At 36.4% G+C, this 26772-nt stretch overlaps 2 protein-coding genes across 2 annotated transcripts in view; both read left to right on the top strand.

Annotated features, from left to right (window-relative positions):
* Positions 1 to 5704: 5704 nt before the first annotated feature.
* LOC145992438 (xylulose kinase) overlaps positions 5705 to 26772 on the top strand; it is a 56547-nt gene continuing 35479 nt past the window's right edge. Inside the window, exons 1-7 of the mRNA XM_083128825.1 lie at positions 5705 to 5880; positions 12669 to 12751; positions 15393 to 15543; positions 18487 to 18666; positions 21665 to 21766; positions 23850 to 23981; positions 25326 to 25479. Of these exons, the coding sequence (XP_082984951.1) occupies positions 5806 to 5880; positions 12669 to 12751; positions 15393 to 15543; positions 18487 to 18666; positions 21665 to 21766; positions 23850 to 23981; positions 25326 to 25479 (877 nt within the window). The 5' untranslated portion in view covers positions 5705 to 5805. The remainder of the gene's footprint in view (positions 5881 to 12668; positions 12752 to 15392; positions 15544 to 18486; positions 18667 to 21664; positions 21767 to 23849; positions 23982 to 25325; positions 25480 to 26772) is intronic.
* l(2)10685 (5-methylcytosine rRNA methyltransferase l(2)10685) lies at positions 5876 to 7827 on the top strand. The gene has a single exon (XM_083128832.1). The coding sequence runs from the start codon at positions 6057 to 6059 to the stop codon at positions 7623 to 7625; it is 1569 nt and encodes a 522-aa protein (XP_082984958.1). The 5' UTR covers positions 5876 to 6056; the 3' UTR covers positions 7626 to 7827.

The raw sequence follows: 26772 nt of genomic DNA, 5'->3' as shown, positions 1-26772 counted from the left end.
AACAAAATCTGTCAACTTAACGGGGCCAAGCAAAAAAGAAAATGGTAACGAAACTGGTAAACTCAAAAAGCAAAACAAATTTAACCCAAATAAAGAGTTCAAATGCAAGGTCTTAATTTTAGGCGATATCCATAGTCGTGATATTGCATCAAAAATGTCAGAAAAATGCAATAAGTACGAAATAACTGGATACACTAAACCAGGAGCTCCACTGAATGAAGTAGTGAAATCAGCGGCTTCCATGTGCAAAAACTACGGAAGCAAAGACTGTGTAATCATAATGGGTGGATCAAACGATGTCGCCAAAAACGAGGCAAAAAATGTGATACCAGTACTAAAAAAGTGCCTCGAAAGTGTACAAAACACAAACGTCATTGTTACAGGAATCCCACATAGGTATGATCTCATTCCAACCTCTTGTGTAAACATGGAAATTGAAATGGTTAACTCAAAAATCTCGAAAGTGTGCAAATTCTTCCCCACAGTAAAAATGTTGAGTGTAAACGACATTGGTAGAGATGGGCATACTACGCATGGTCAGCATCTGAACAGAAGAGGCAAAGACGTTCTGTGTAATAAACTCTGCTTACTGCTGAACAATTCATCTCCACAAAACAGCAATGTTACCATAGTCCTCCCTGCACCTCAATCTATTGGAAAGGAGAAGGAAACAATCCTAGTGCAAGTGCTGAATAGTGAAAATCATCTCGAGAAGATAACTGAAAAAGATGCAGTTGAAAGGGAAAAGGTAACAAACAACACTACCAAAAAGGTGAGTGAAGAATCTTTGTGTAATGTGCTCCACCGTAAAGATGAAGTGAGTGACAAACTACCGGAAAAAAATGAAACATCTGAAGTTGCGAATACAAGTGACGGAGCTCTAAGACTGTCAAGAAGGGAAAAACGTGTACCACAAAAATTTCATGAAGATTTTTTATTGTAGAACCTAGTGACAAGAGTGATGATAAAAAAACAAAAGAAGGGAAAGGTACTCATGATAAAAAAGTAAATGCAAAAGAAAACACATTAAATATATTTCATCAAAACATACAAGGCCTTACCACAGCAAAAAAGCTTAATTTAGAAATATTTATGCAAAATGAATTATGTAACATTGATGTAATTTATCTGACAGAACACTGGCTGCGAAAAGATGATCTTAACTACATAAACTTTCCAAATTTTACCCTAGCAACCAGTTTCTCCAGAGAAAATAAAATCAGGGGTGGGTCATGCATATTCATAAAAAATAACATTAAGGCAAAAGGGAGCAAACAATTCAACTACCTGAATGAGGAAAAAGAATTTGAAAGTTCCATAGTTGAATTTCCACCACTTAGGTTAGTATTAATTTGTGTATACAGAACACCCGACAGTAATATCAACAACTTTACTAGGAAACTAGATGTAATATTAGATGCTTATTCCAAAAGAAAAATCAAATCCATACTAATAGGAGATTTTAACATTGATTTCCTGAGTCAAAAAATAGAACATGAGGTAGAAATATTCATGAAAGCTCACAATCTGACAGCAGTTGTGAGAGTACCCACACGAATCACATCAACTTCAAAAACAGCAATTGATCAGGTTTTCTTAAACACCAACTTATTTGTATACAGTGTCAATACAATTAGTACTGGCTTTTCAGACCATGAGGCACAATGCATAAAACTTACTGCAGCACAAAACACAAACCAAACACACACACCTTATAGACACATAAATACCACAAAAAGAGAATTTAATGAAGCTAATTTTAGTTACTTTAACTACTTAATAAGTAGAGAATCGTGGGATGGCTTATACTACCAAACTGATGTGAATGAAGCATACGAGACATTGCAGTCTGCCATTTCATACTCATTTAATTTAGCATTTCCCAAAATAACAAAAAAAATATACATTAAAACAAAATCAAATTGGATAACACCCGACATCAAAGAAAACTGGAAAGATTTCATCATAATGAATAAATGCAGACACAAATTCAAAAGTGAAACATTCAATTCATATCTAAAGGAAAAAAGAAAAAAGTTTGAAAACTCAGTCAAGGAAGCAAAAAAAGACTATAATAGCAATATGATCCTAGACTCAAAAAACAAACAAAAAACCTTGTGGCATATTGCAAAAACCGAATTAGGTATGGTAGGGAAAGAAAAATACAAAGACAACATATCACTAAAACACGAAGGCAAAAGCGTGGTCAATCCCCAAGATGTAGCATCAACTTTCAATAAATACTTTACTGGGATAGTAGAAAAAATAACAAAAAACATCCAAAAACAAAATCATAAAACTAGTAATATAACTAAAGTAGATTCTAGTATATACTTACTCCCAGCAGACGAGAAGGAAATATTTAGCTTAATAAGTCGCTTGAAAAACAATTATTCTGCCGGCATTGATGAGATACCTGACATTGTAATAAAAAAATGTGCCGCACACCTATGTGGCCCAATACGTCATGTAGTTAATCTAAGTCTCCTTACTGGTAAATATCCAGAACAGCTAAAAACCGCCATAATAAAACCTCTGCACAAGAAAGGGTCAAAAAATGAAATGAGTAATTACAGACCAATCTCTCTTCTCCCAGTCATCTCAAAAATACTTGAAAGGGTTATGTACAATAGATTAATAACATTTTTTAACAAATTTTCCATCATTTCTGAACAACAACATGGTTTTTGCAAAGGAAAATCTACACAATCTGCTATACACACATTCACAGAAGCAATTAGAGAAATTTTGGATAAAAAAGAACACTGTGTAGGGCTCTTTCTTGATCTAACAAAAGCATTTGACACTGTCAACCACAAACTCTTGGTAAAAAAAATGGACCAGTATGGGATCAGGGGAGTAGCAAAAGAATGGTTTAAATCATATTTAACAGACAGGAATCAGATAGTAGAAATAACTCACATCGATGATAATAACAAGGAAAATTATCGATCAAAGAAACAAAGTATTACATATGGTGTACCCCAAGGATCCATTTTAGGACCCTTACTTTTTTTAATTTACATCAATGACCTTCCACAAAACTGTAAAGATGCAAACACAACTCTCTTTGCTGATGATACAACTGTTCTTATAGCAGGAACAAACACAGAACGGTTAAAACACAACGTAAAGAATACAATCACTCACATCTCAGAGTGGATAGAAAAAAATGGTCTTGAGGTAAACACTAAAAAAACAAATGCAATTAGATTTCAAATCAACAGCTGTAGCAGTGAAACTCCAGAAATTAACTTTCAAGATCAGGACATAGAATATGTATCTAACATAAAATTTCTTGGCATACAACTGTCTGAAAATTTAAAGTGGGATCTACACATTGAAGCTACAGCAAACAAGGTTAGTGGGTTTTGTTATGCGATAAGAACAGTAAGAAATGTAGTAAATCTAGAAGCAGCAAAAACACTATACTATGGCATCATTCACTCTGTATTACGGTACGGCATCATTTTCTGGGGGAACATGAACAAAAGCATTACATTATTCAGACTACAAAAGAGAGCTGTTAGAATTCTGGCAAATGCTCCAACAGATGCACCATGCAAACCATTATTTCAAGAATTACAGATATTGCCAGTTCCATGCATATACCTATATGAAATCCTAACAAGCATGAAAATTTGTCAAAATACACACACAGCAAATAAGGACTACCACACCTACAACACCAGGGGAAAGAATGACTTACATATGGAATTACACAATACCACATTCTACCAAAAAGGGGTAACATATAATGGTATACGCTTATTTAACATGCTACCAAATGCATTCAAAAATATAAAGTCATTGCCAGTATACAAGTTACATCTAAAAAGATTCCTAAAGGAACATTGTTTTTACACAGTGCAAGAGTACATTGATACCGTAAGTGACAGGAATAGCAACAATAATATAACAAAGTAGGACTACCCTATCATCATTATTTTTTTATTTTTCCTTTGCTGTTCGATTTAATTTATCTAGATGTAAGTATAGGCGACTATTTAATGCTCGTGTGTACATAATGTCATAGCAAATTAAGCAAGCATTGAATATAGAAAACATATTTTTAGGCAATATGTCTCAAGAAAATAACATTGAGCATGCATTTATTCTCTTTATACGATATCTTGTATCTCATGCTATCTATTGTATTTTATATTATATTATGCCTATAATTTTATAAATGTATTCCAAATGTACATGTACAATGTGACAATTCCAAACTTTTGTAAAGTTGAATGGATGCTAATAAATCAATCAATCTATCCGAAGTAGATTGCTTCCTTAGTGCCAGAGTTAAAAAAAAATCCTCCAAAAATGCAAGTTACATATTTTTGGTAAAAAAATAATAATCACATTTTGGCTTATTATTCCACCATTCTTTGAAAAGAATACTAAAGTTCGCGCCATCTCCCCAAAATAGCGGGAGAAGAGGAGGCAAACTCCAAATTTTTATCTTCTTCCATTGAAATTCGGGGGTCGTGCTCCCCTCCTTGGTCCGGCATTCTGAATTGTACACGGTTGCATGCTCTGATGTTTTAGCTGCAAAACAAAAGTTATCCGAAGTAAATTGCTCCCATAGTGCCCGAGTTATAACAATTTTCCTAAAAAGTGTGTTCGAATTTAAAATTCCCGCCGAGAAAAGGGGGAATTTTCGTAAACCTAGCTTTGTGAAAATTGTCTGCAGTGGGGATACCACCTCTCAGTGGTGTGCCCAGGATTTTCGAAAGGGATGGGGTTACATACACTTTTTTTTTTTTATTAGTCAGCCCTAATTTTTCTTTACTTTCCTGCCTTTTACGTTCTTTTTCTTAGAAATTCTTGCCAAAAAGACCGCTATGACCATCCATCAAATGTCAAATCCCCTGTGGGCACGCCACTGACACCTCCCTCCCGCAACTCGACACTACATGCACTCCCACAGATTGAAACCTTCCAGAGAAGATGATAAAACCACAGACACATTTTTTTTTATTTCTCTGGGACAAAAACTCTGTTCTGGTTTTGTGTGTGGCTGTACTGGGGGCAATGAAAGGCAGTGTCTGCTGCCACGTTCTTTTTCTGCTGGAACCTCAAAAAAGATGCGCGTGGCAGTAGACTCGGTCTTTGTTTTACCGTGATTTCATCATGCTATGTATGCAATACGTCTGTAACACATACTGTGAAGTTGTAGCGATTAATTTCACAAAAATGTTTTAAGATTAGGTCCCTCAGCATTCTTCTAATAATAAACCTAAATGCTCTCGTAGTTAGGTTAAGTTCTGTTAGCATCAAAATAATATCGCTAAATGCTTTCTAAAGATAAAGGTTCTAAATTACCTGTACATTTATTCCCACTAATCATAAACTTGCATTTCTCTCGTCTTAATCTGTTCTTAAGATTTGTAACATCATCTTAGCAGACGAATTACGTGGCTGCAGCAAATTTGACGCTTATTCTTACTGCTGACACGTGCGTGGCAACAGACTCGGCCATAATACGGCTATATATTTTGTATTTGTAAAATCTATTAATGTAATATTGTATTGTAATGTAAGTATTGACATGTCCTATATTACCATGTACTGTAATTTGTACACACCGGTAGTCCTTGGACGCAAATAAACTAAACTAAACTAAACGCAAGGTGCCCTCGAATTGTGCGATAAGGGAGACCCGTTTCATTTCGCAGTAACCGGAAGTGACGTTTACAGCAGAAAGAAGAACTTTCAATCAATCAAGTATGATTTACGTCTGTTATTTTATTGGAAAAGCTGCAGAGGTTATCGATAACTCAGTTGAAACAAAGATAATTTATAATGAGTTGCCACGAAGACAAGATGGTTGTTTCTTCAGATCAATCCTATCTGGGGTTTGATTTTAGCACGCAACAGGTATGCAAAGATGTGATGTTTTCTTGTTTTTGTATGGAGTTTGTTTCTCTGACCTTTGCAAAGAGAACATGTCGTTCGTATGATTCTGTATTTGTGTGGGTGTAAGTTATCATTGTTTTACCACTGTTACCTGGAAAACTATTTTGCTAAAAAATCTAAGGATCTATTGAACTACAATGGTGTTGATTCGTACACACTTCCGTATCGTGAGTTTGTTTCATCCGCGTGTGTGCTCTCCAAGATATAAACACAAGATACATTGGGCAGAAGCAGAAAGAAAATCATGGCCTAAAGATCGAGCACTCGAACATTTTGATGATTTCTATAAGAAAGTATTTGGCACAAAGTGGCATTCACTTCGGCTAGCTCTTTTGAGTCCGAACAAGTATTGTGCTGTAGTGAACAACTTCGCGGACACTGACGAGACTGTTCAAAGTTTAGAAAACATGGGTGCAGTGGACTTGAAAAAACTTATTGACGCCGACTTGGAAATCATGAGAAGAAAGAAAAAACAACGGAGAAGAGAAAGGGATATGAAGAAAATATTCAAGTTGGATAGTGAACTGGAAACACTTAAAATTGCCAAGAAAACTGAAGAAATTGCAAGCATATACAAGAATGACAGCAGAAGCGAGGAACCTCCAATTCACATGTTGGAGAAGAATGACGAAATTCTCTCTCGTAGTGGAAATGATTGGCAGGAAACTAGTTTTGATGGTGAAGTTGCTGGTGATTTTGCACATCGTGCATCACTGAGTAAATCTTTACAAGAAGCCGAGTTCGATCACAATCGTATAATTGACCCCATTGGAAACGATGGATCAGCTTATGCCTTGCACGAATTTGTTCCAGCCACAAAATTGAAGGGAATGGAAAATTTCGTTCTTGAATCAGAACATTACAGCTACTACAAAACCGACAGGGATTTTCCAATTTGCGTTGAAAAAGAGACCCGGTTAAATTATCCAGAGGAGCTGAAGATATTTACCTATGAGCGAGGTAATGTTGAAAGGTTCCCTTCCCCAAAACGGGGAGATACTGGTGTATTTAATTACTATTTGCTGGATACATCATCTGTTCTACCCGTGTTAGCATTGGATCTGAAATTTGGTGATTCAGTGTTGGACATGTGTGCAGCACCTGGTGGGAAGTCACTTATTATGATGCAGACACTGTATCTCAATAAATTAGTGTGCAACGATAGCCAGGAATCTCGCACGAAAAGAATACATAATGTTTTAGATCAATACTTGTATGGGTCCAGCAAGTTAAAAGATGATGTTATAGTGACGCATGGAGATGGACGTTCAATTTGTGAAGTGGACACATATGACAAGATACTTGTTGATGTTCCTTGCACTACTGATAGACATTCTGTACATGAAAATGACAACAACATCTTTAAACCTACAAGAGTAAAGGAAAGACTTCGTTTACCGGAGCTGCAAGCTCAGCTTTTAAGTAATGCATTGAAGATAGTTAAGCCAGGTGGCACTGTAGTGTATTCCACCTGTACAATGTCCCCGATTCAGAATGATGGAGTGGTTCATATGGCTTTGCGTCAAGTTTGGGAAGATACCTCTATTGAAGTGGTGATAAAAGACATGTCACAAGCATTACAACCATTGAGTTATATTCTTGAGTTGGGAGGGAATTTAAGTCTCAAGTATGGACATATGGTTCTTCCAACTATGCCATGCAATTCTGGTCCTACCTATTTTTGTAAGATTGTTAGGAAAAAGTAGACCTGTTTCTGTAATACATTTCATGTTAGTGCAATTTGAATGCCAAGGTTTATTCACACAGTATATATGTAGAATATGTATATTTTCAGAGAGAAAATTGTCATAATAATTCTCTTTTCCTTTGTAATGTTTTATTGCAAATTCGTATAATCACTTGCAGTCATGTGAAATATGCGCTAAAGTATATGCAATGAGAATAAATAGTAATAAAATGCTCAATTACTAAATGATACAGTAATGTTATTATTCTTACTGTGACATTTCAATCTGGTTTCCTAGAACTTTTACAAGCTTACGCTAGCAAGAGAGACACACTCACTCAATTTTTCTCTTTCTCTCACTCTGTCTTACTCACTCACTCAGTTGCGTTGGGGGAGGCAACCATAATTTTGAAATGGAATTCAGATTTGCTGTATTAAGGTAATTTAGTCCTGGTTGTGTTATGGTGCTGCAAGTTGTAAGGATGAGGAACAAATTTAGTACTCTGCAAGTTATTGGAAGTGAGTTTGAATGCTGGTAAAATTAATGTTTTGATTTTAGAGCTGGAGAAAAAAAAAAATTGCTTGCAATTATGTGCTATGAAGTGTAATTTGTTCAAGTGGCAGTGTTATAAGTAGAGCCTGGATTTTAGGCAAAATGCCTATTAGTTTCCGCCCGACCCTGTGGCCGAGTGGTTAGCACATCGCGCTGCGACGCCAAGGGTACCGGGTTCGAATCCCGGTCGGGCTTGGTTGTTTGTGAATGTCCATTCATCAATTTCATCATTTCATCACTCATCCCCATCTTCGCAAATTAGCCAAGAGGCACAAGACGCGAAGTAAAATAAACTAAATCAATCAATCAACCTATTAGTTTCTGATGCTGGTAGACAAAAATTGAACACAAAAGTACACCGATCGGAAGGTTCTTAACATTCTGAACAATACTTTGTTGCCTTTTTTTGCCTATTTCAACTTACGCTGCTTTTTCAAACATTTTTGCCTTGTCATTCCGACAAGGCATTATGTTGCCTTTTTTTGCCTCTTTTGTTATTCTGACAAGGCATTTTTTAGAATTATGTTTCTCTTCTATTTGATTTCATTTTTCAATAACCCTGGTTATTCAAATTATTATTTGCAAGTACATTTTTAAAGATTTAAGAAGCATTTAAGTCCTCTTCAATTTTCACTGCCTCTTTCTGAAACTTGACATACACTGCCTTTTTTAAAATTTTTCGTTGCATTTTTGTCTGCCATTTTTAATACTTTTCAGTGCCTGAACATCCGGGCTCTAGTTATAAGTCACTCCTGTCTGATGCATTCTTGCTGTGTGAAAAGTGTTGTATACATGTTCAGGAGTTGGAAGAAAGTGCGGAAATAGTAAGGCAAACAAACCTGTCTGTCCTAACCTACTGCAAGCAAGTAGCACATAGAAGTGTAATTATAATGCTAAAGGTACTGAACATGACCCACCCAACCTACTCACATCCACATATAGTCTGGTGACCAGACATCACATATTAGCCAGGGCTGTTCCCTTTCCTGAGTCTCTGTCCTGACTTTTTTAAACATAAAATGTTCCTTTTTTTGTAAATAGACTTATCGGCATAGAATTACAACACACCTTCTCTACTAAATGTGAACTGTGTGTCGTTGTGAGGTAGACATTATTTCACATTTCAATATCAATGTGCCATATTCCAGTTTTCTTGAAATATCGGAGTTTCTTCCCTGTTTACCTGGAACTAATGTCCCCACTTAACGTATGTTTTTGTGCATGAATGGTTTGTGGACAAGTGACACGAATGCTCTTTCAGTACAAGCTTTGATTAATAAGGTGAACTTTAATCACACGTGTGCAAACTTTTACAAAAAGTTATGTGAAGAGAAGGATGTACTGAAGAAGATCCATTTATCAGCAAAATATTAATGAATGACTGCTTCGTTGCAGTGCAGTGCGTATCCCCATATCATGTCAGTTATTTGCACAGTATTTGGTTTTCAAACTTTAGTATTTGTGGCAAAACAGTTTAAATTTAAATGTGTGCATTTGGTCTTCCCATTTTTTCCTTCAAGAAAATATGTCCGGTTTTATTATTTTACTTCTTATTTTGTGCCACTTGTGGCTAATTTGCGAAGATGGGGATGAGTGATACGTGACGAAATTGATGAATAGACACTCACAAACATCCATGTCCAGGCCGGGATTTGAACCCGGTACCCCTGCCATCATAGTGCGATGTGCTAACCACTCTGTCACGTGAGGCTGGCTTTTGTTGTTTTAACTTAGCATATATACTGTACATATAATTAAATGGATGAACAAAACATGTGTATCATGATTATATTTGAATTACACTGTTATAACCTGGGCCAGTAGTTCTGGTGCGGAAACAAAGGAATGTGGAGAAATACAGCACCTATTTGTAACTGACCTAACCTACTGTAGAACTTGATTTAGAGTTGCATCATTGAGGCGATATTCCTTTTAAACGAAGCACAAAGATGATCAATCATCAGTTCCGTGTAAAAATTATTATAAATGAAATGAATGTTACTTGGAAGAAAGCATTTTTAATCATCTCATGCTTTTGGTGATACTTTCAAACATTGTGAAACACGAGAGTCAATCTTTTGAGCAAGGAGAATGAAAATAGAAACACAGTGACATTTGAAAAAAAAAAAAACACCCATGCATGGACACACTACACAGCAGAAACCCCTACCCGTTATTGTTTCATAGAATTTGTAAAACAGGGAGTTCCCAAAATATTTAGACCAATGGAGCAGTTTGCTAGGAAATTAGTCACAGAGCACTATGTATATTTTTGTCTGTTTCTACCTGTATAGTTAATTGATATTTTTTTTTTTTTTATCGTTCAAGAACTTTAATTTCTAAAAGAAAAGTGGAGGTCGTAAACTTGAAGACTTTCTCTATAAAACACTACTAAATGCTTCCTGATAAAACTAACAGTTTTTGATTTACAAAGCAGTTTAATCTCTATTTATTTTAGGCGCTCAGCCTATATAATCAGTGAAGAAATACAGGGAAATTCAAAATGTATGTTGCAACTTTACACAGTTATTATGACGTCACTGTTTATGATAGAATATCAAACAATGCCTCAATATATAAAAAGAAAAAAAAAGTTTTCTTCTCACTAAGTGGGCTTATTCTGCTTTGCCGCTGTTCCACCAGGACCATCGGTATTGCAAAGTGCTAGCCAATAGAAGGTGTATTGTGTGTTGGAGCTATCAAGAACTGATTCACTCACAATGGTGCAAAGACATTTCCACATGCGTTTTGGTAGTAATACACCCTTCCGAAAGATTTGCCAAAGTTACAACTGTGAATTGTTAGAGTCTTCGAAACCATGGACAATGACTTACTGTCTCGTGCATAGCATGTACTTGATTATCGATTGGACGTTTACCACATTACAGGTGGTTCCCATGTTGAATCTTTGTAATGCGAGTCATTTGAGTAAAACTTCCATAGTTTTTCTTCATTTTGATGCCTTGTCTGATTTTCTATCATAAATAGTAACCATTCATTTTGAATTACCCTGTATATAGGTGAATATGGCATTATTAAGAATGTCAGAAGCATTCAGAATATTAACTGATAGATGGAGTGAGCACAAAACGACATTTCAAGAGTTAACATAGCAGTGAGCTTAACCTTTTCAGTAAACAACCCATGCCACATAGTTGAGTACAAAACAATGGCAAAGCCTATTGTTGAGGCATGTAACTTGTGATTTGTTAATAGCTTTACATACTTAGAAGCTACATAGAGGATAAATACTTATTTTTTTTATTACCTATGTAGTTTTAATTCATTTTCTTCCCCAATAAAAAAAAAAAACTAGGCAGGTTCAGAAATTTGGAATAGATCAGAAGGCACATGTCTAGACAGTTGCCTTTTACAATGGTGCATCAATAAAACATGGAACTGATTTGATTCTGTTTACATGCTATTGGTTGCATGCTAGCATATCTCGGTTGCCAATGCAGAGAGACATGATCTTGAATGATGTTATATAAGCACCGTTGTTCTGGAACTATTTAGCTGATGAGAAGTACCCATTCGTTTAGTTGTGTTTTTAATTCCTAGCATGGATTTGAAGCTAAAGCAACACATGGCCATGCGATTTTCCCCAACAAAATTGAAATTGTTTATGATCATGTACTGTACAGCACTATTAAGATGCATGTGAAGAAAAAAAGTTCTTGTATGCCATTTTCAATCACACATTGACCTAACATTGCTATTTTGAGTGTGCTAAACAAACTATCAATGATTCATATGGTAAATGGATTAGGGTGACCAACTTTTGGACATGCTTTTAAGGGAACTTTTGACATTGAATTTACGGGAAGTTCATTTGCAACAAATTTTGTGCAGCTTTAGTGGTGCAGTGTTGCTCCAGCATATGTTTATGCAATGGATAAATTTAATCAAAAGAGTTAATTTATATTTTATATAATATACAGATTACAATAGAGATTAAAACTTTACAAATTTGCATGTTTTTTTAGTCTTAACCCGTATGTATTTGCTTAATGCTGCTGCAGAATTAAGCATCAATCAACTACTACAAGATATGACATCACGTAGATCCGCCAATGAATAAATGTGCAAGATCTTGCAGTCAACTTGAAGTTTTGTATGGCTTGCCGAACTTGGAATGAATTTAAATTTCGGGATCTTGGTTGTTAATGAAAAGTACAGCAGGAATAGAATGCCAATACGGAAGCCGGGAAGATAAAAGCAATAGCTCTAATGTGGGAGATCCCGGGAAATACGGGAGAGTTAGTCACCCTACTTCAGGAGACAATTTTGAAAGTTTGTAATTGAAACTAAAAAAGAAACAAGAGAGAGCCAATGGTGTTAAAATAATAACAGTACTGTATTCCATTTTTTTATAGACCTTATGACTCGTGTCATGCTGTTTTACCTTTTTATGACAAATACCTAAAGTCACAACACACCATTTTCTTTTCAGTAAGCCTTTTTTTTTTTTAAAGTTTTCATTATTATTTTTTTTAAAAAATTTGTCAGGTGAAAGCTGTGATAGTCAATGATGAATTAGGAGTGTTGCATGAAGCTCAAGTGCAGTTTGATAGTGACCTGCCTGAATTCAGGTAAGTTTGTGTTATTTCATTAATTCTTAGTTTTCTTTTCATACTCTCATTGGTCACACCTTCGAAGGGCATGGGAGGGGTAGGAAGTTCTTCACCCCCCCATTTATTCATGTCCTCACCCCCCCAATGTTCATTGCAATAGTAATAATATAAAGAAACTAAATATAAATGGTTATATATGAATAGCAATCTTATTATAGTGCAGTAACATAATTTTAATGTTGATAGAAATGTCAAAGTGGAATATAAATATGTTTTTTTTTCTTAAATTTTATTAAGAACAATTGATTTCAAGCCAGTAATGTTAAGTTTTTCTTACTGTTTGATATGGTAAGTCCATTATACGAGGTTCATATTTAGTGCTCGTGCGACTTACTCATATTGAATAAGTTAAAATACAATAAAATGTAGATACTAAATGGTACTTACGGTAGTGAGTATTGATTTTAACGAAAACTACGTTTCAGGATTCCACTGATCCCATCATCGGGTTACCAAACTAGGCCAGTGTAACTACACCTTAGTCGCGTCAGATAAGACAAGGACTCCAAAATTTATGGTGAGGCTGGGTAAAAAGGAATAAAAAGGAACATTTGTTCATCTGACCTCACGTACGTAAAACTGCCTTTGTTCCCAACTATAAAACACTGATCTAAAAAACCAAATTGGGAACATGGCAGTTTTACGTACGTGAGGTCAGATGAACAAATGTTCCTTTTTATTCATTTTTACCCAGCCTCACCATAAATTCCCAAGTCCTTGTCTTATCTGATGTGGTTAAGGTGTAGTTACACTGGCTTAGTTTGGTAACCTGATGAAGGGATCAGTTGAATCCTGAAATGTAGTTTTCGTTAAAATCAATACTCTCTATCGTAAGTACCATTTAGTATCTACATTTTATTGTGTACTAACTCATTATACAAGGGCTGCTGGAAAAGTTTCTGCAATCAATGTGAAAAAAGACATGTGACATTTTTGGGAATGGCTTTATTGTTTTTCAAAGTATTCACCCTTAAGATCGATACACTTTTGCATACGCTCAAACCAATTTTGAAAGAATTGTTTTCACTCTGAAGCTGATACCTCAGAAACCGCTGTTCGGAATGCATCAACAGCTGCTTCAGGCGACACAAATCGCTCACCATGCATCTTATTTTTCATGTGTGGGAACATAAATGAGTCATTAATTCGACATTTTTACTGGACAATGATCAAAAGTTTGGTGTGCTGAGTGGGAACTAGCGTTGTCGTGGTGAAGAATAATGCGACGATTTGGGTTTGTTTTATGCAATTCATTGATGATATCTGGCAAACAAATTGTTGCATACCACTCAGCATTTACAGTCCTTCGATCTTCTAAAGCTATTGCTGTCGCATGTCCGGTATATAACCGAAGAAACAAGCAATAATTTGCTTGGCAGCACTCCTCGGACGAACAACTTTTGTTGGTTTCGGCTCACTTTGAAACATCCAAACAGTGGATTGCTGTTTAGTTTCGGGTTCGTATGAACAGATTCAAGTTTCGTCCCATGTAACGATGTAGTACACCAAATTTGACTTGCCTTAGTTGAATTTTTTGAACATTTCTTTACACCAATTTACACGAGCCTGTTTTTGAGCTTTGGTCAAGTTGTGTGCGATCCAACGGCTTGAAAGTTTCCGTACGTTCAGATGACCATGCAAAATCGTATGTATTGCTTTCATGTCAATGTTCATGTCACATGCCGATCTCTCTCAATCATTTCCCGCACAGCATCAACATTACTGGCAACAACAGACGTGGATGGACAACCTTCACAAAATTCATCACTGAGAAATGTGCGACCACGCTGAAATTCGGAAAACCAATTGTACACAGTCCTATTGGATGGTGCTTCATCCCCAAAAGCCAAATGAAGTCGCTCGATGCATTGTTTCGGTGTTAAACTACATTTGAAATCATAAAAAATCATTGCCCGAAAGTGTTCACGAGAAATTTCCATTTCTCACACGAAACTACTACTTCAAACTGCTGTGAAAGATAAACAAATAGGCTTAAACAAACAATCAAAGATAATTTAAACATAAAAAAGGTATATTCTTCCGATTTTTGTAGTAGTGGAACACTAGCACTGCTGTTGGTGGTAGTTTGGAGAAACCTTTCCAGCAGCCCTCGTATAAATTTGTTACAGAATTACTGATATGTTTTCTCCTCCTTATTAGATAGCTATCAACATTATACTTTTAATGTGTACAGTGCAAAAAACTGCTGTTTTTAGTTATAAAGTATGAAAAATCAATCATTCAAGCATATTCAACATCTTAATGCAAACAGTAAAATATAAACCGAGTCACTCTAAATAAATATATGAAGGTAGTGTTGTTTTTGAGTAAACTACACATACTCTATGCATCCCCAAGATTCTATATTCTGGTGTTATCTATCCATGAAGGTAATGTAAAGTTCCTCGTGCATATAGCACCGGTGTCTTTACATATTACGCGTAATTGGTAAAATTTTGCCATTTCATTTAATGTTTATTTGCTACGCGTATTTGCCATTCCAATTTTTCTGCATCACAAAATAATGACTACATGATGTTCAGTTAGCTCCTTCTTGTAATATTTTTGAAGGTGGAAAATTACTTTGGTTGCATTTCAGGACTCATGGCGGAGTGGTTCACCATGAGGAGCGAGGAGTGGTTACTGCACCCACTCTCATGTGGGTAAAGGCTCTGGACATGCTTCTAGATCGCCTTAGAGTCTGCGGGGTCGATTTCTCTAAAGTTGCAGCAATTTCAGGCACTGCGCAGGTTTGTTTGTATTTTTTAAATGTTATTTATTAATAGTTATATACTTGATGAGATTTTCAGGACTGAAACAAAATGCCAAACAAGCTGATGACAACCTTTCACACACGTATACATAAAAAGTGAAAGGCATTTTGAAAGTCATTAGTACTGGCAACTTTTGAGAAACATTGGGTGGGCTGGACTTAGAGATTTGTTTTATAATTTTATGCAATAATGCATGTATATAAGTAGGGTGAGGATTTTCCCTGAAATCCTCTTTTTCCTTGGTAGGCAAAATGTACACTTTTACATTTAAAAAACATTTGAGGTCATTTAGAGAACTGCATAAATTTTATAGTTGCTCTTTTTGCCTGTTTTATCATAAGTGTCTATTTTGAAGACAACTACATTTTAGAGCATAATCTGGGAAATGAAAAATCTGTCTTATGTTCATCACTTTGAATTCCTGTTTTATACTTTTTGATGCTTTTTCCATGACTATTTTGAGTTTTTGGTGCCTATTGATTCTCATCCTGGTTATAAGTCAACCTCCCTTGCTTTCCTAATAACAGTGTGACCACCGATATTGCAAATAATATACGACACTGAAAAATATTATATTGGAGCTGTAACAAATACACTGCTCTCCATAAATTAAGCAACAAATGGTGACCTCTTCCGTGCACGCGCGTCTTCGACTCCAATACCTGGTACGCCAGAAATCCGTGCGAGGGCACGATGATCGCACTTTATGACTCACCTGTTTTCCCTAACGCATTCGTTGCTTTCTTTCAGCGTGCCCACCACTCTTCTTCTCTTTTCTCCAACTGTTTTCTCTTTTACCTCACATTTTCTTGTTGTTGCTTAATTTCTGGAGGGCAGTGTAATATGAATCCATAATTAGTTGTTGTGCGAATTTCTCACGGATTTCAATTCAAAAAGTATTCTAAAATACAAAAACTCTTTGTACTTACGATTTGTGAGTATCTGGTTTTCCAATGAACGACGTTTCGAGAACAACAGTTCCTTTCTTCAGGTTCTTAAGTTACATAGGCTATCCAAAATACACCATAGCCACGTCAATTCTTTTCTCCCAAAATTCCAGGAACAAGGATACAGGTTTGGTTATTAATATAGGAAATATTGGAATCCATACTAAAACCCTTTAAAACTTCCAAGGCCTTCGTTGTTGTTAAAAACACGGTATAAAACCATCTCAGACTAAAAGTATCCTTCCTACTTAGAAAGATAAAATTATAAAACGCGGCCTCCTATTTTACTCCCTCATAATGGATTCGTTGAGGAAATATCCTGTAGCCAGTATGAGGAAGTAAAATAGGAGGCCACGTTTTATAATTTTATCTTTTTAAGTAGGAAGGATACTTTTAGCCTGAGATGATTTTATACCGTGTTTTTAACAACAACGAAGGCTTTGGAAGTTTTAAAGGGTTTTAGTATGGATTCCAATATTTCCTATATTAATAACCAAACCTGTATCCTTGTTCCTGGAATTTTGGGAGAAAAGAATTGACGTGGCTATGGTGTATTTTGGATAGCCTATATAACTTGAGAACCTGAAGAAGGGAACAGTTGTTCTCGAAATGTCGTTCATTGGAAAACCAGATACTCACGAATCGCAAGTACAAAACATTTTTGTATTTTAGAATACTTTTTGAAATAATATGAAATATTTTGATAACACACTGTCATTAATTAAGGTGTTAGAATCGTTTAAATGTATAATGATGAAACATTTTGTTTTCTTGAGTGTGGGGACTTTATTCCTAAAATAAAATATAAAATTATTTTCCTGTAGTTTATGGTTATTACAAGCATAAGAAAACAGTTTTTCTTTGTGACGTTTCAGGAGAACACACGCTCCTTTCATCAGACATTTATTTTCATTTTGACTAAAGATACAGTTATAACAATGGTTATAATTCGTTCATTGTAGAAGAACACTGGAATAAATTAAATAATGAAAATGGTAACATAGATCCAGTATGGAGTTTTCTTTTTCACAATGGAGTAAGCCACCATACTTAAAATTTAATGTAACAGAAAACATCAAGAGACTTTGTGAAAACAATCATGAATTTGAAGAAACCTGATGATATTTGGGATTCATAATTTTAAAAAATCTCAAATAAAAATAAAACAGACTTCTTTTTTCACAGTTAAGTTGCTATATTACAACAATGTAACATTGACAACATCCATTATATAACAGATTCTTTTTGTTTAAAAAATTACTAACCATTGTTATAACTGTATCTTTAGTCAAAATGAAAATAAATGGTGGCTCAGTCGGTAACGCGTCTGACTACCATGCTCAAGGTCCCGGGTTCGATCCCCGGCCGGTTCAAATCCGGGAACTTTTCTAACGATGGAAGCGGCCCCGGCGCCCACCCAGGTTCGAATAACATGGGTACCTGGGGGAAACCCTGGGGGGTAAAGGCGGTCAGGGGCGTGATGCTGATCACATCACCCCCACTCATGACCGGATCAAGAAAGTGTGGGGCGTTACCCCCACACCCCCTATACGCCTTCATGGCGTGGTGCTATGCACAGGGGAACACTTTGAAAGGAGCGTGTGTTCTCCTGAAATGTCACAAAGAAAAACTGTTTTCTTATGCTTGTAATAACCGTAAACTACAGGAAAATAATTCTATAATGCAAGCAATGCGTACATACAAGTAAAACTAAAATATAAAGACAGACAATCTGTTGGGTGGGCTTAAGCCCCACAGGGCCATATAAGTTGGTGCCACTGAGTGTCATTATGGATAGGAAAATGGAGTAAAAATAAAATTGACACATTTTTTAAGGACTGATCTCCATAACCCACTTTTTGGATGTACCTGTAATATTAACACAATACGTAACCTATCTGTGCCGTAGTGTGACATTGTAATATATAAAAAATTACAGAGAAGCATTTTGATTTTTCAAATATTTTTACAGCAACATGGTTCGGTGTACTGGCAGAATAATTCCAGCAAGGTTCTCAACTCCCTTGATCCTGATAGGTTCCTTCATGAGCAGCTGTTTGGATGCTTCAGTGTTCAAGATTCTCCTGTGTGGATGGATTCAAGCACGTCATCCGAGTGCCGACACCTGGAAGATCATGTCGGTGGTCCACAGGTTGGTTCAGCAATATTTTATCAGTGTGCGTTAGTTTCGTTAGCATTCATAGTATGAAATTATTTTTCCAAAGAAATTCGAAGAAAATTTCAAAATCTTTTGTGTGGAAGATTAATGACAGCTGCCTGGCTACACAACCAGGATATCCATCTGTTTGTGTGTGTGTGTGTGTGCCTTTCTGTCTTTCTTTTTCTTTCCTTTCTTAATTTTCTCATTTCTTTCCTTCTTTGCTTCCTTCTTTGTCTCTTATTTCTTCCTTCATTCTTTCATTCATTCGTTCACATTATTTGTATTGTTTTTAGATTTCTTTTTTGAAGCAGTTCAAGCAAAGTTGATTCCTTGATATTGTATCTGCATTGGGAGATGCAGCAATAACAAAGCAATATAATAAAAATATTGCATTTTAAAAATCTTCGAGAAGAAGTAAAATGTAAGTCAGAATGTTTGCATAATTGTATGAAATTAGTCAAGTGACACCATGAAACAGCTCGAAATACGCAAGAGATTCACATAAGTTTAGTACATCGAAAGGCGAGCCCAGTTCTACCTCTCGTGCCCAACCACTCCACTGCATTTTCTGTTCAGTGCAATGGTGTCAGGTGGCTCAGCTCATCGCAGGATTCTGCGAATCGAAGGTCAGTCGACAACTAGTTATCCCTGCTCTTCAAGGAGACCTTTTTTTTTTCAGCCCCTATGTTTAAAACCCTGGCAGGGTTTCTGTGATGTGATCAAGATGAAACTTCTCAGTGTGTGTGTTATTTCCAGCACTGTAAAGCATGTAACACTCTTCTTTTAAAGAGGAAAAACATATTGAAGAGCATCGCAACACAACTTACATAGAATACATAAATGTAATGGAGCATAGAAAAAATTGTAAGTAAGCAAAAGCATAAATTTCCTCATGTTACTGCTGGAAAAAGAGCAACTCCTCATCCACTCTATTTCCTTCATAGTATGTCTACTTTTATATTTTTGGATCCTGTGGTTCAAATCAGACAGAACCTATTTCCTAGCACATCTTACCTTCATACTAGGGATGGCCAAAAATATCAAAATTCCGGAAAATTTAAAATCTCGATTCAGAAATTTTACTACCCGGATTTCGGAGGCAATCCGAATTTCGGAGAGAGAGGTTTAACAAAATTTTCAGGTAGAATTTAACAAAGTTTCATCTTCCACATTTTACGATCATATAATCTGTAGGAAAAAAAATCGGACTTCTCTACTTTCACACGTCATGTACGAACACTTATCATCAGCATCAATGTACAGTGCTCAAAAAACGTTTTGCATATTATGATTGCATGCGGTTTGAGTCGCGATATCCCCAAAAGGTATACAATGTTCATTATGTGAGCAATGCTCGAGACACAAACCGACATAATGCGCCAAGTGAGTTCGATATTCAGCAGATAGAGGGCAGTAGTTGCCACATGATCCTTGTGCAGATTTGAAAGCAGCCTGATGGGAGGCATTGTCCGTGTGTTATCGACACTTGTTAGTTGGAAACTGCACGGGTGGAAAACGAAGGGCAACATGCCTCGAGCAACCATTTCTGCTACGGACTGCATTCAAATTGTAACACTGCTGCAAGAGGGATATCGCCAAGTAGACGTCGCTGCCCGTGTTGGAATGAGCCAAAGTGATGTCTCTCGAGTGTGGAAAAAGTTCAGGGGGACACAATCAGTTGCTGATCGACCAAGGACAGGGCGGCCACACAAAACAACACGCAGGGAAGATTGGTACGTGGTGATTTCGGCACGTCGTAGGCCCACTGCAACTGCTACCAGTTTGTGCCAAGACCTGCGGGGGGCCTCAGGATGAATGTTTCCAATCGGACAGTGCGGAATTGACTTCATGAGGAAGGATTGACGTCAAGAAGATCCATACCCAAGGTTCATCTTAATCCACACCATAAGAAAGACCGTGTAAGGTGGGCAACAATGCACAGTGAATGGAGTCAGGAACAGTTGGAGCACAAGCTCTTTACAGACGAGGTCACCATCAATTTGAACCCGTTAAGCAATAGCATAAGTGTTTGGAGATGATCAGATGAGAGATTGAACGAGCCCTTCATCCAGGAACGTCACCAGCAGCAGGGGGGCTCCATCATGTTTTGGGGTGGAATCATGTTTGGTCGACGTACGCCCCTAATTCCTCTCCAGGGTCACGTGACTGCTCTGCTGTACCAAAGCGCTATTCTCGAATCCGTGGTAGCAGGTTTCTCTACAACTGTGGGGGATGGCTTCACGCTGGTGGATGATAAAGCTCGACCACATCGAGCCAGAGTGATTCAAGAGTTCCTTGATATGCACGGCATTCGACGCATGGTGTGGCCGGCGTATTCTCCAGACATGAACTGCGTGGATCATGCATGGAATCACCTGAAGGGAGCAATTGTCAGTCGCGAAAATCCTCCTGTGAACAAGGTGCAATTGCGGGAGGCTACCATTCAAGAGTGGGACAGTCTTCCTCAGGAGAAGTTGAATGCTCTTATCCTTAGCATGCCCCGTTGTGTTCAAGCATGCCTTCGGGCTCGAGGTGGCTATACACGGTACTGAACTCCCATCTGTTGATCCCAAGCATGCCTGCGAGCAGTAGGTACACGGTATTACACTGCCTTTCATTTGTGTTTCGCATCCCACACTTTCAATCTTGTGCTTCTGGTATGATTTTGTTTCTTCTGCATGGTTGCACTGTTTTCTTTCTGTTTGTATGTCCCCCCTGTACTCTTGAATATGATTCCATGTATCTAGTACAATAAAATTATCACAAACACTGAATATGCAAAACTTTTTTTGAGCACTGTAGGAATGGTGCCTTTCTTCAGTTTCTTCATTGGTGTAATCCCTTGTAATTCGGATTTTAAATCACGTTCGTAATATTATAGTAAAAAATGTTAGCAACAAAAATAGTAAGGAATACAATTTTATGCAGAATTCCTCTATGATAATGTTAAGTGTAGGAACATTTCTAAATCATTGTTTTTCTTTTTCAGACACTTGCTGAAATAACTGGTTCAAGAGCTTATGAGCGTTTTACAGGTCCTCAGATTGCTAAAGTTTACAAATCTAAGCCTGCCGCATATGAAAACACAGAGGTATATTGCATATTTCCTATGATTTCACAGTGTTTAATACAAGATTAATATTTATTTATTTATTATAAACTTTATTTGCAACTGCAAGTTCAAGTTTTCGTAATAATATTTGTATGTTACTGCACATAAAATCTGCAGATATTTAAGTTGTAAAACAGTATTTTATGAAAAGAACAAAGAAAGTTTCTTATGAAATTCTACTGATTATGGCATAGGTAAGTATCTGAAAATAATTAAGCTGGTACCAATACTATTTATACTTGTACATCTTAACCTTAGCTTTAATTGTTTTTGTTTTCTACTGTGCATGTGGCTGCATGAAACGCAAAAGAAATTATATTGTAATAATGAAAGTTTGTGAATTTTTTGTTTATAACTTGAGAAATATTTGTAATCTAACCATAATAATTATTGGTTTAATTGGATTATTGTAATCAGGGTTGAGCTGATACCAATGTATCAGTATAGGCCGATACCAGTGCTGTAAGTACCAGGTGGTACCCCTATTCGGAGCCCTTTGAGCCCTTTGAAAGTATCAGATTGTGGTGAAACTTGGTATAGATGCTATGGAGGCAATGGGAAAGCAAATGCTGATTTTATAAAACGTAGTTCAAATTTTTTGCCACCAGGTGGAAAGGTGGCACTGAAATCTGATGAACAGTGAACAACAGCCTGCTGCTTTGATCACACTGTCTTATGCTTCCAAATGGTCATTCATGTTGACGGCATGCATATTGAGCACTGCTGTACTAACATAAACTAAAAGTTTTGCATGCCCAACTTCTGGCTATTGTTATTTCAGCACCACATTTCCACCTGGTGGTGAAAATTTGAACTATTCCAAGTTTCACCACAATTCATTGCTTCAAGTGGGTTCCAGGGAGCTCCGAGTAAGAAAACTTCAATTCTAACCACCACAGAAACTATCAGTCGGAGTTAAACCCTCTGGCATTTTCTGTAACATGCATAGGCACTTGGCATACACCTGTCCCCCAACCCCTTTTCCTATCTTTAAGGTATAAAATACACCAGAATTATACTGCTCTTTCAACATGTTCTTCCTTAGTAATATTATAAAGTTAGTTCCAGTCGTATGCTTGGTGTACTGTTGTTCCCCTCGTGTCTAAATATGTAACAACCAAAGCAGTGCCATGTTCACTTTCGGTCACGTGGTCACTTTCATGTTCACTTTCGGCACTAATACATAGCTACGTATCCTCCACTTTGGTGAACATCAGAATCTGCAGTGTGCTCTGTCTTTCAATGCACTGATAATTGTCTTGTTACATATTTAGGCACTTGGAACAACTGTACACCAAGCATGCAACTTGAGGTTAGCATTGTAATATTATGTGGCAACTGCACAAGTCTGCTCAAAACAAAGAAAAAGAAGGAATGTTCAGGTACACAAAAGCTCTCGTGTGCAGTAAAGTTCACAGTGTTGCAATCTCACCATGAATATTGATCGGTTACCTATATCCCTCGCATTTATGGAGGGTTAATCACCGATGCCAGCTGATACTTTTCCGGAGCCTGCGTTTTTTGCAGAGTCTGCAAGACATGCCAAGTTCCTCTTTTGCGGAGTTTGAATATCCTACGACTTATGCATAACTTTCATTATTTTTACAACATTGTGGAGAGAAATGAACTATGTGATTAAATTACCATCTTATGTCAAATTATAGATATTTTAAATCATTGGTTCAGTTCTATTGGAAAGTTTGCGTATTAAAATTAATAAATATTCTGACCTACTGTCAATTGTTATAACAGGTTCAATTGGCCATGGGTGTTCTTTGTGAGTGTCCCTTCATCAATTTCATCATATCATCCTCATCTTTGCAATTAGCCAAAAGTGGCAGAAAAGCAAAGTAAAATATTTTAAATCGAGTCAAATCAAAATGAATTGTTACAGTTTTTAGTTTGAGCCTTGCTATCTGTGGGAATCACTTGGCATTGGTACTGATTCAAAGTGGTATTAGCCCTGCCCTAATTGCAAGCCTTCTTGAACCTTTAAATGTCTGTTATGTAACACTGAATGCTGCTTGAAAGTTTGTAAAGAATAATTTTCTTGTATTTGCAGAGAATTTCCCTTGTAAGTAGTTTTGCATGTTCTCTCTTTCTTGGAGGATATGCTCCAGTAGACTGGGCTGATGGTTCTGGCACAAATCTCATGGACATTAGGAGAAAAGAGTGGTCTAGTCTTTGCTTGGAGGTAAGTTTCAATGCATTGAGTGTATTTGTAAGCAAAAAAAAGGAGCGAGAGAGGTAGTTGATAGTGAATTGGCTAATAATAATTGGTAGTGTAATTAACATGTTTGCCCTTGCGAACAATATCAGGGAACACAAAAACAGAGGCATCTGCTGAACACATGTGGTGCATGCTGCACATGCGTCAATTGTGGGGAAAATGACAGCTTGCTCTGCGACGACATTAATGAGCATTTCTACATTCTAATTTCTTCATATAGGAGAAGTATTTATTTTCGACGAGAGTGCTCAACTACGCTTATATTACATTTCTTGGATCAGAAGTGAAAGAAAGTAATAATTATTTTCCCACAATTGACGCATGCGTCACTTCAGATCCAAGAAATGTAATATCAGCTTAGTTGTGCACTCATGTCTAAAATAAATACTTCTCCTATATGAAGAAATTAGAATGTAGAAATGCTCATTAATGTCGTCGCAGAGTAAGCTGTCCTTTTTCCCACAATTGCCACATGCGCAGCATGCACCGAATGCATTCAGGAGACACCTCTGCACAAAACTAAATAATTTTGGTATGAGCACAGCCATAGTGAACTCCATTACAGTGGTGAAAACCAGTGGCATATTCTCCCATGTGTAAACCAACTTTTTTCATATATGTAGAAATTGCAAGAAAATTTAAAGTTATCATACTTCTGTTTTTGTTTTTTACTTGCATGCCTGCATTGGTGCTTTGTTTCTATTATATCTAATTAATATATAATAAATTTTATGGATTGGACAGATTATTCGGTAGTGATAATTTTACCAATCTGATATATCTACGCGTATACTATAAATATCTTAAATTTTGTGCAATATTTTGCCATTTTGTTATAATTTTTAAACATTTATTAAGGAGGTCAGAGAACCAATCATGTTCTTCAACGACCATTAGGAATGTTATATCGGATCTGTAGATTATCGGTAAATTTTATATCGATACTTTATCGGTATTAGCCAAAATTTCATTTCGACCCATCCATAATAAATATATACAATAAATAATAATTGTTGCGGTAAACCAGGCTAAATTTTCAGAATATGCCACTGGCTAAAACCAATTCAAGCAACTGGTGTTGCAACATTACGGTAATCATTGTAATAGATTGTTGCACTCTATTCAATATACACCAAAGAAAGTAGTCACATTTTTTAGTTTCCCTGCCATTTTTCGATCTCTCTCCTTGTCAAGGAAGCTACAAATTGTAAATACCATTTTATACTTATTTTTAGGCAGGTCTGAGAAGCAAAAGAGTGAACATATTGTATTCTCTATTCATTTTTTCTTACTTTTTTCTTTTTACAGGCATGTGCACCTGATCTTGCTTCCAAGCTTGGTGACCTTGTACCATCTTTTAAGAACCTAGGAACTGTGTCCTCATACTTTGTCGAGAGATTCGGCTTTAATTCAGACTGCAGTGTGATAGCATTTACTGGTGACAATCCTGCATCTTTAGCAGGTATGTGCATTGTAGTAAATTAAATTTAGTGTAAGTTCAATATTTTTAGGACTCAAGTTAGTTATTGCACACATGGACTGGGCCAGATATTTTTGTAGCTGGGAGAGTCAGTCTCAAAAACTTCCCTCTGAAGATAAAACTTGAATAGTAGAAATAATAATAATAATAATAAAACTCATCAACCTTGGGGAGAGACTTCTACTCAAACTATCATCAAACAGTCATTGGCCCTCACACCGTATTGATAATGCTTGCTGCAAGTACACATTTATTGTGCAATTAGGAGCCAGGTGTTGTGCTAGCATACCGTGATAGAACCACCAGATCAGTGGTTATCCAGCACAACATAATTTTTTTTTCACATTTCATACAGTTAGTGTACTGAAATGTATTGTTGTTATATTTTATTATTAACTTTTACATACCTTGTTAAAAAAAATGTAAGTTATGGAGAAATTTTAGTCGTAAAATTTTATGTTGTGTGATCTGTCACATTAAAATCTAATATTTGGAATTTTGAAATTATATTGTTCCGGCATTTTACATATACTTCTTTTGATATAACATCCTTTATACTTCAGTTATACTGTTCAAATACTAACTAAATGTACCATATTTCTATTATTTACAATAAAAATTAGTTTTCTGCATTTTAGTAACTTGAAATGATCTAGATCATTTCTAGGGGAGGTTGACGAACCAGTTTGACATTTAGCTTAAGTGATGTTTTATCTGTAAGCTCCCCAGACAAAACATAAAAATATTTATTTCTGGTAAACATGCAGGAGTTTATGATGGATGCGGTAAACGTTGTTTTAGTATTTCATACGTGAAGTTTGGTGTTTCTGAGTTGCGGATTTGGATGTTTTCCAATTAATTTGAAAGGCCTAATTCCTTCATTAACTGAGGATCGAGCATCTGGGATGGATATGTAGTGCGTCACTGCTTTGTTTGTTTCTGGGTGTAGTTCGTGCGTAATAGAAAACCAAAATATGGCTCAAAAATGAACTTTTGTGTGACGTGGACATTGAGTTGCACTTGTTTCAAAGACTTCCACACCAGAAATGTTTATTCTGCATAAACCTGAAGTGCATACATGCAAATATGTTAAGTATTATTCAGGGTGGCTACTCATTGTGTGAATTATGCGTGAATTTTTGAAAACACTAAGTTGCTGACCAAGGCAGTTTATTAAGATATAAAATACTTAACAGGTAACGTTTCAACCCTGTATTAGGGTCTTCCTCAGATGAAAAACTAAACTAAAATGATGAAATATACTACACACAGAAA

Source organism: Lepisma saccharinum, chromosome 1, assembly GCF_977018435.1.
Source record: "Lepisma saccharinum chromosome 1, izLepSacc3.1, whole genome shotgun sequence".
Lineage (NCBI taxonomy): Eukaryota > Metazoa > Arthropoda > Insecta > Zygentoma > Lepismatidae > Lepisma > Lepisma saccharinum.
Note: the sequence above shows the minus strand (reverse complement) of the source record. Positions and strands in the feature narration are given on the sequence as shown.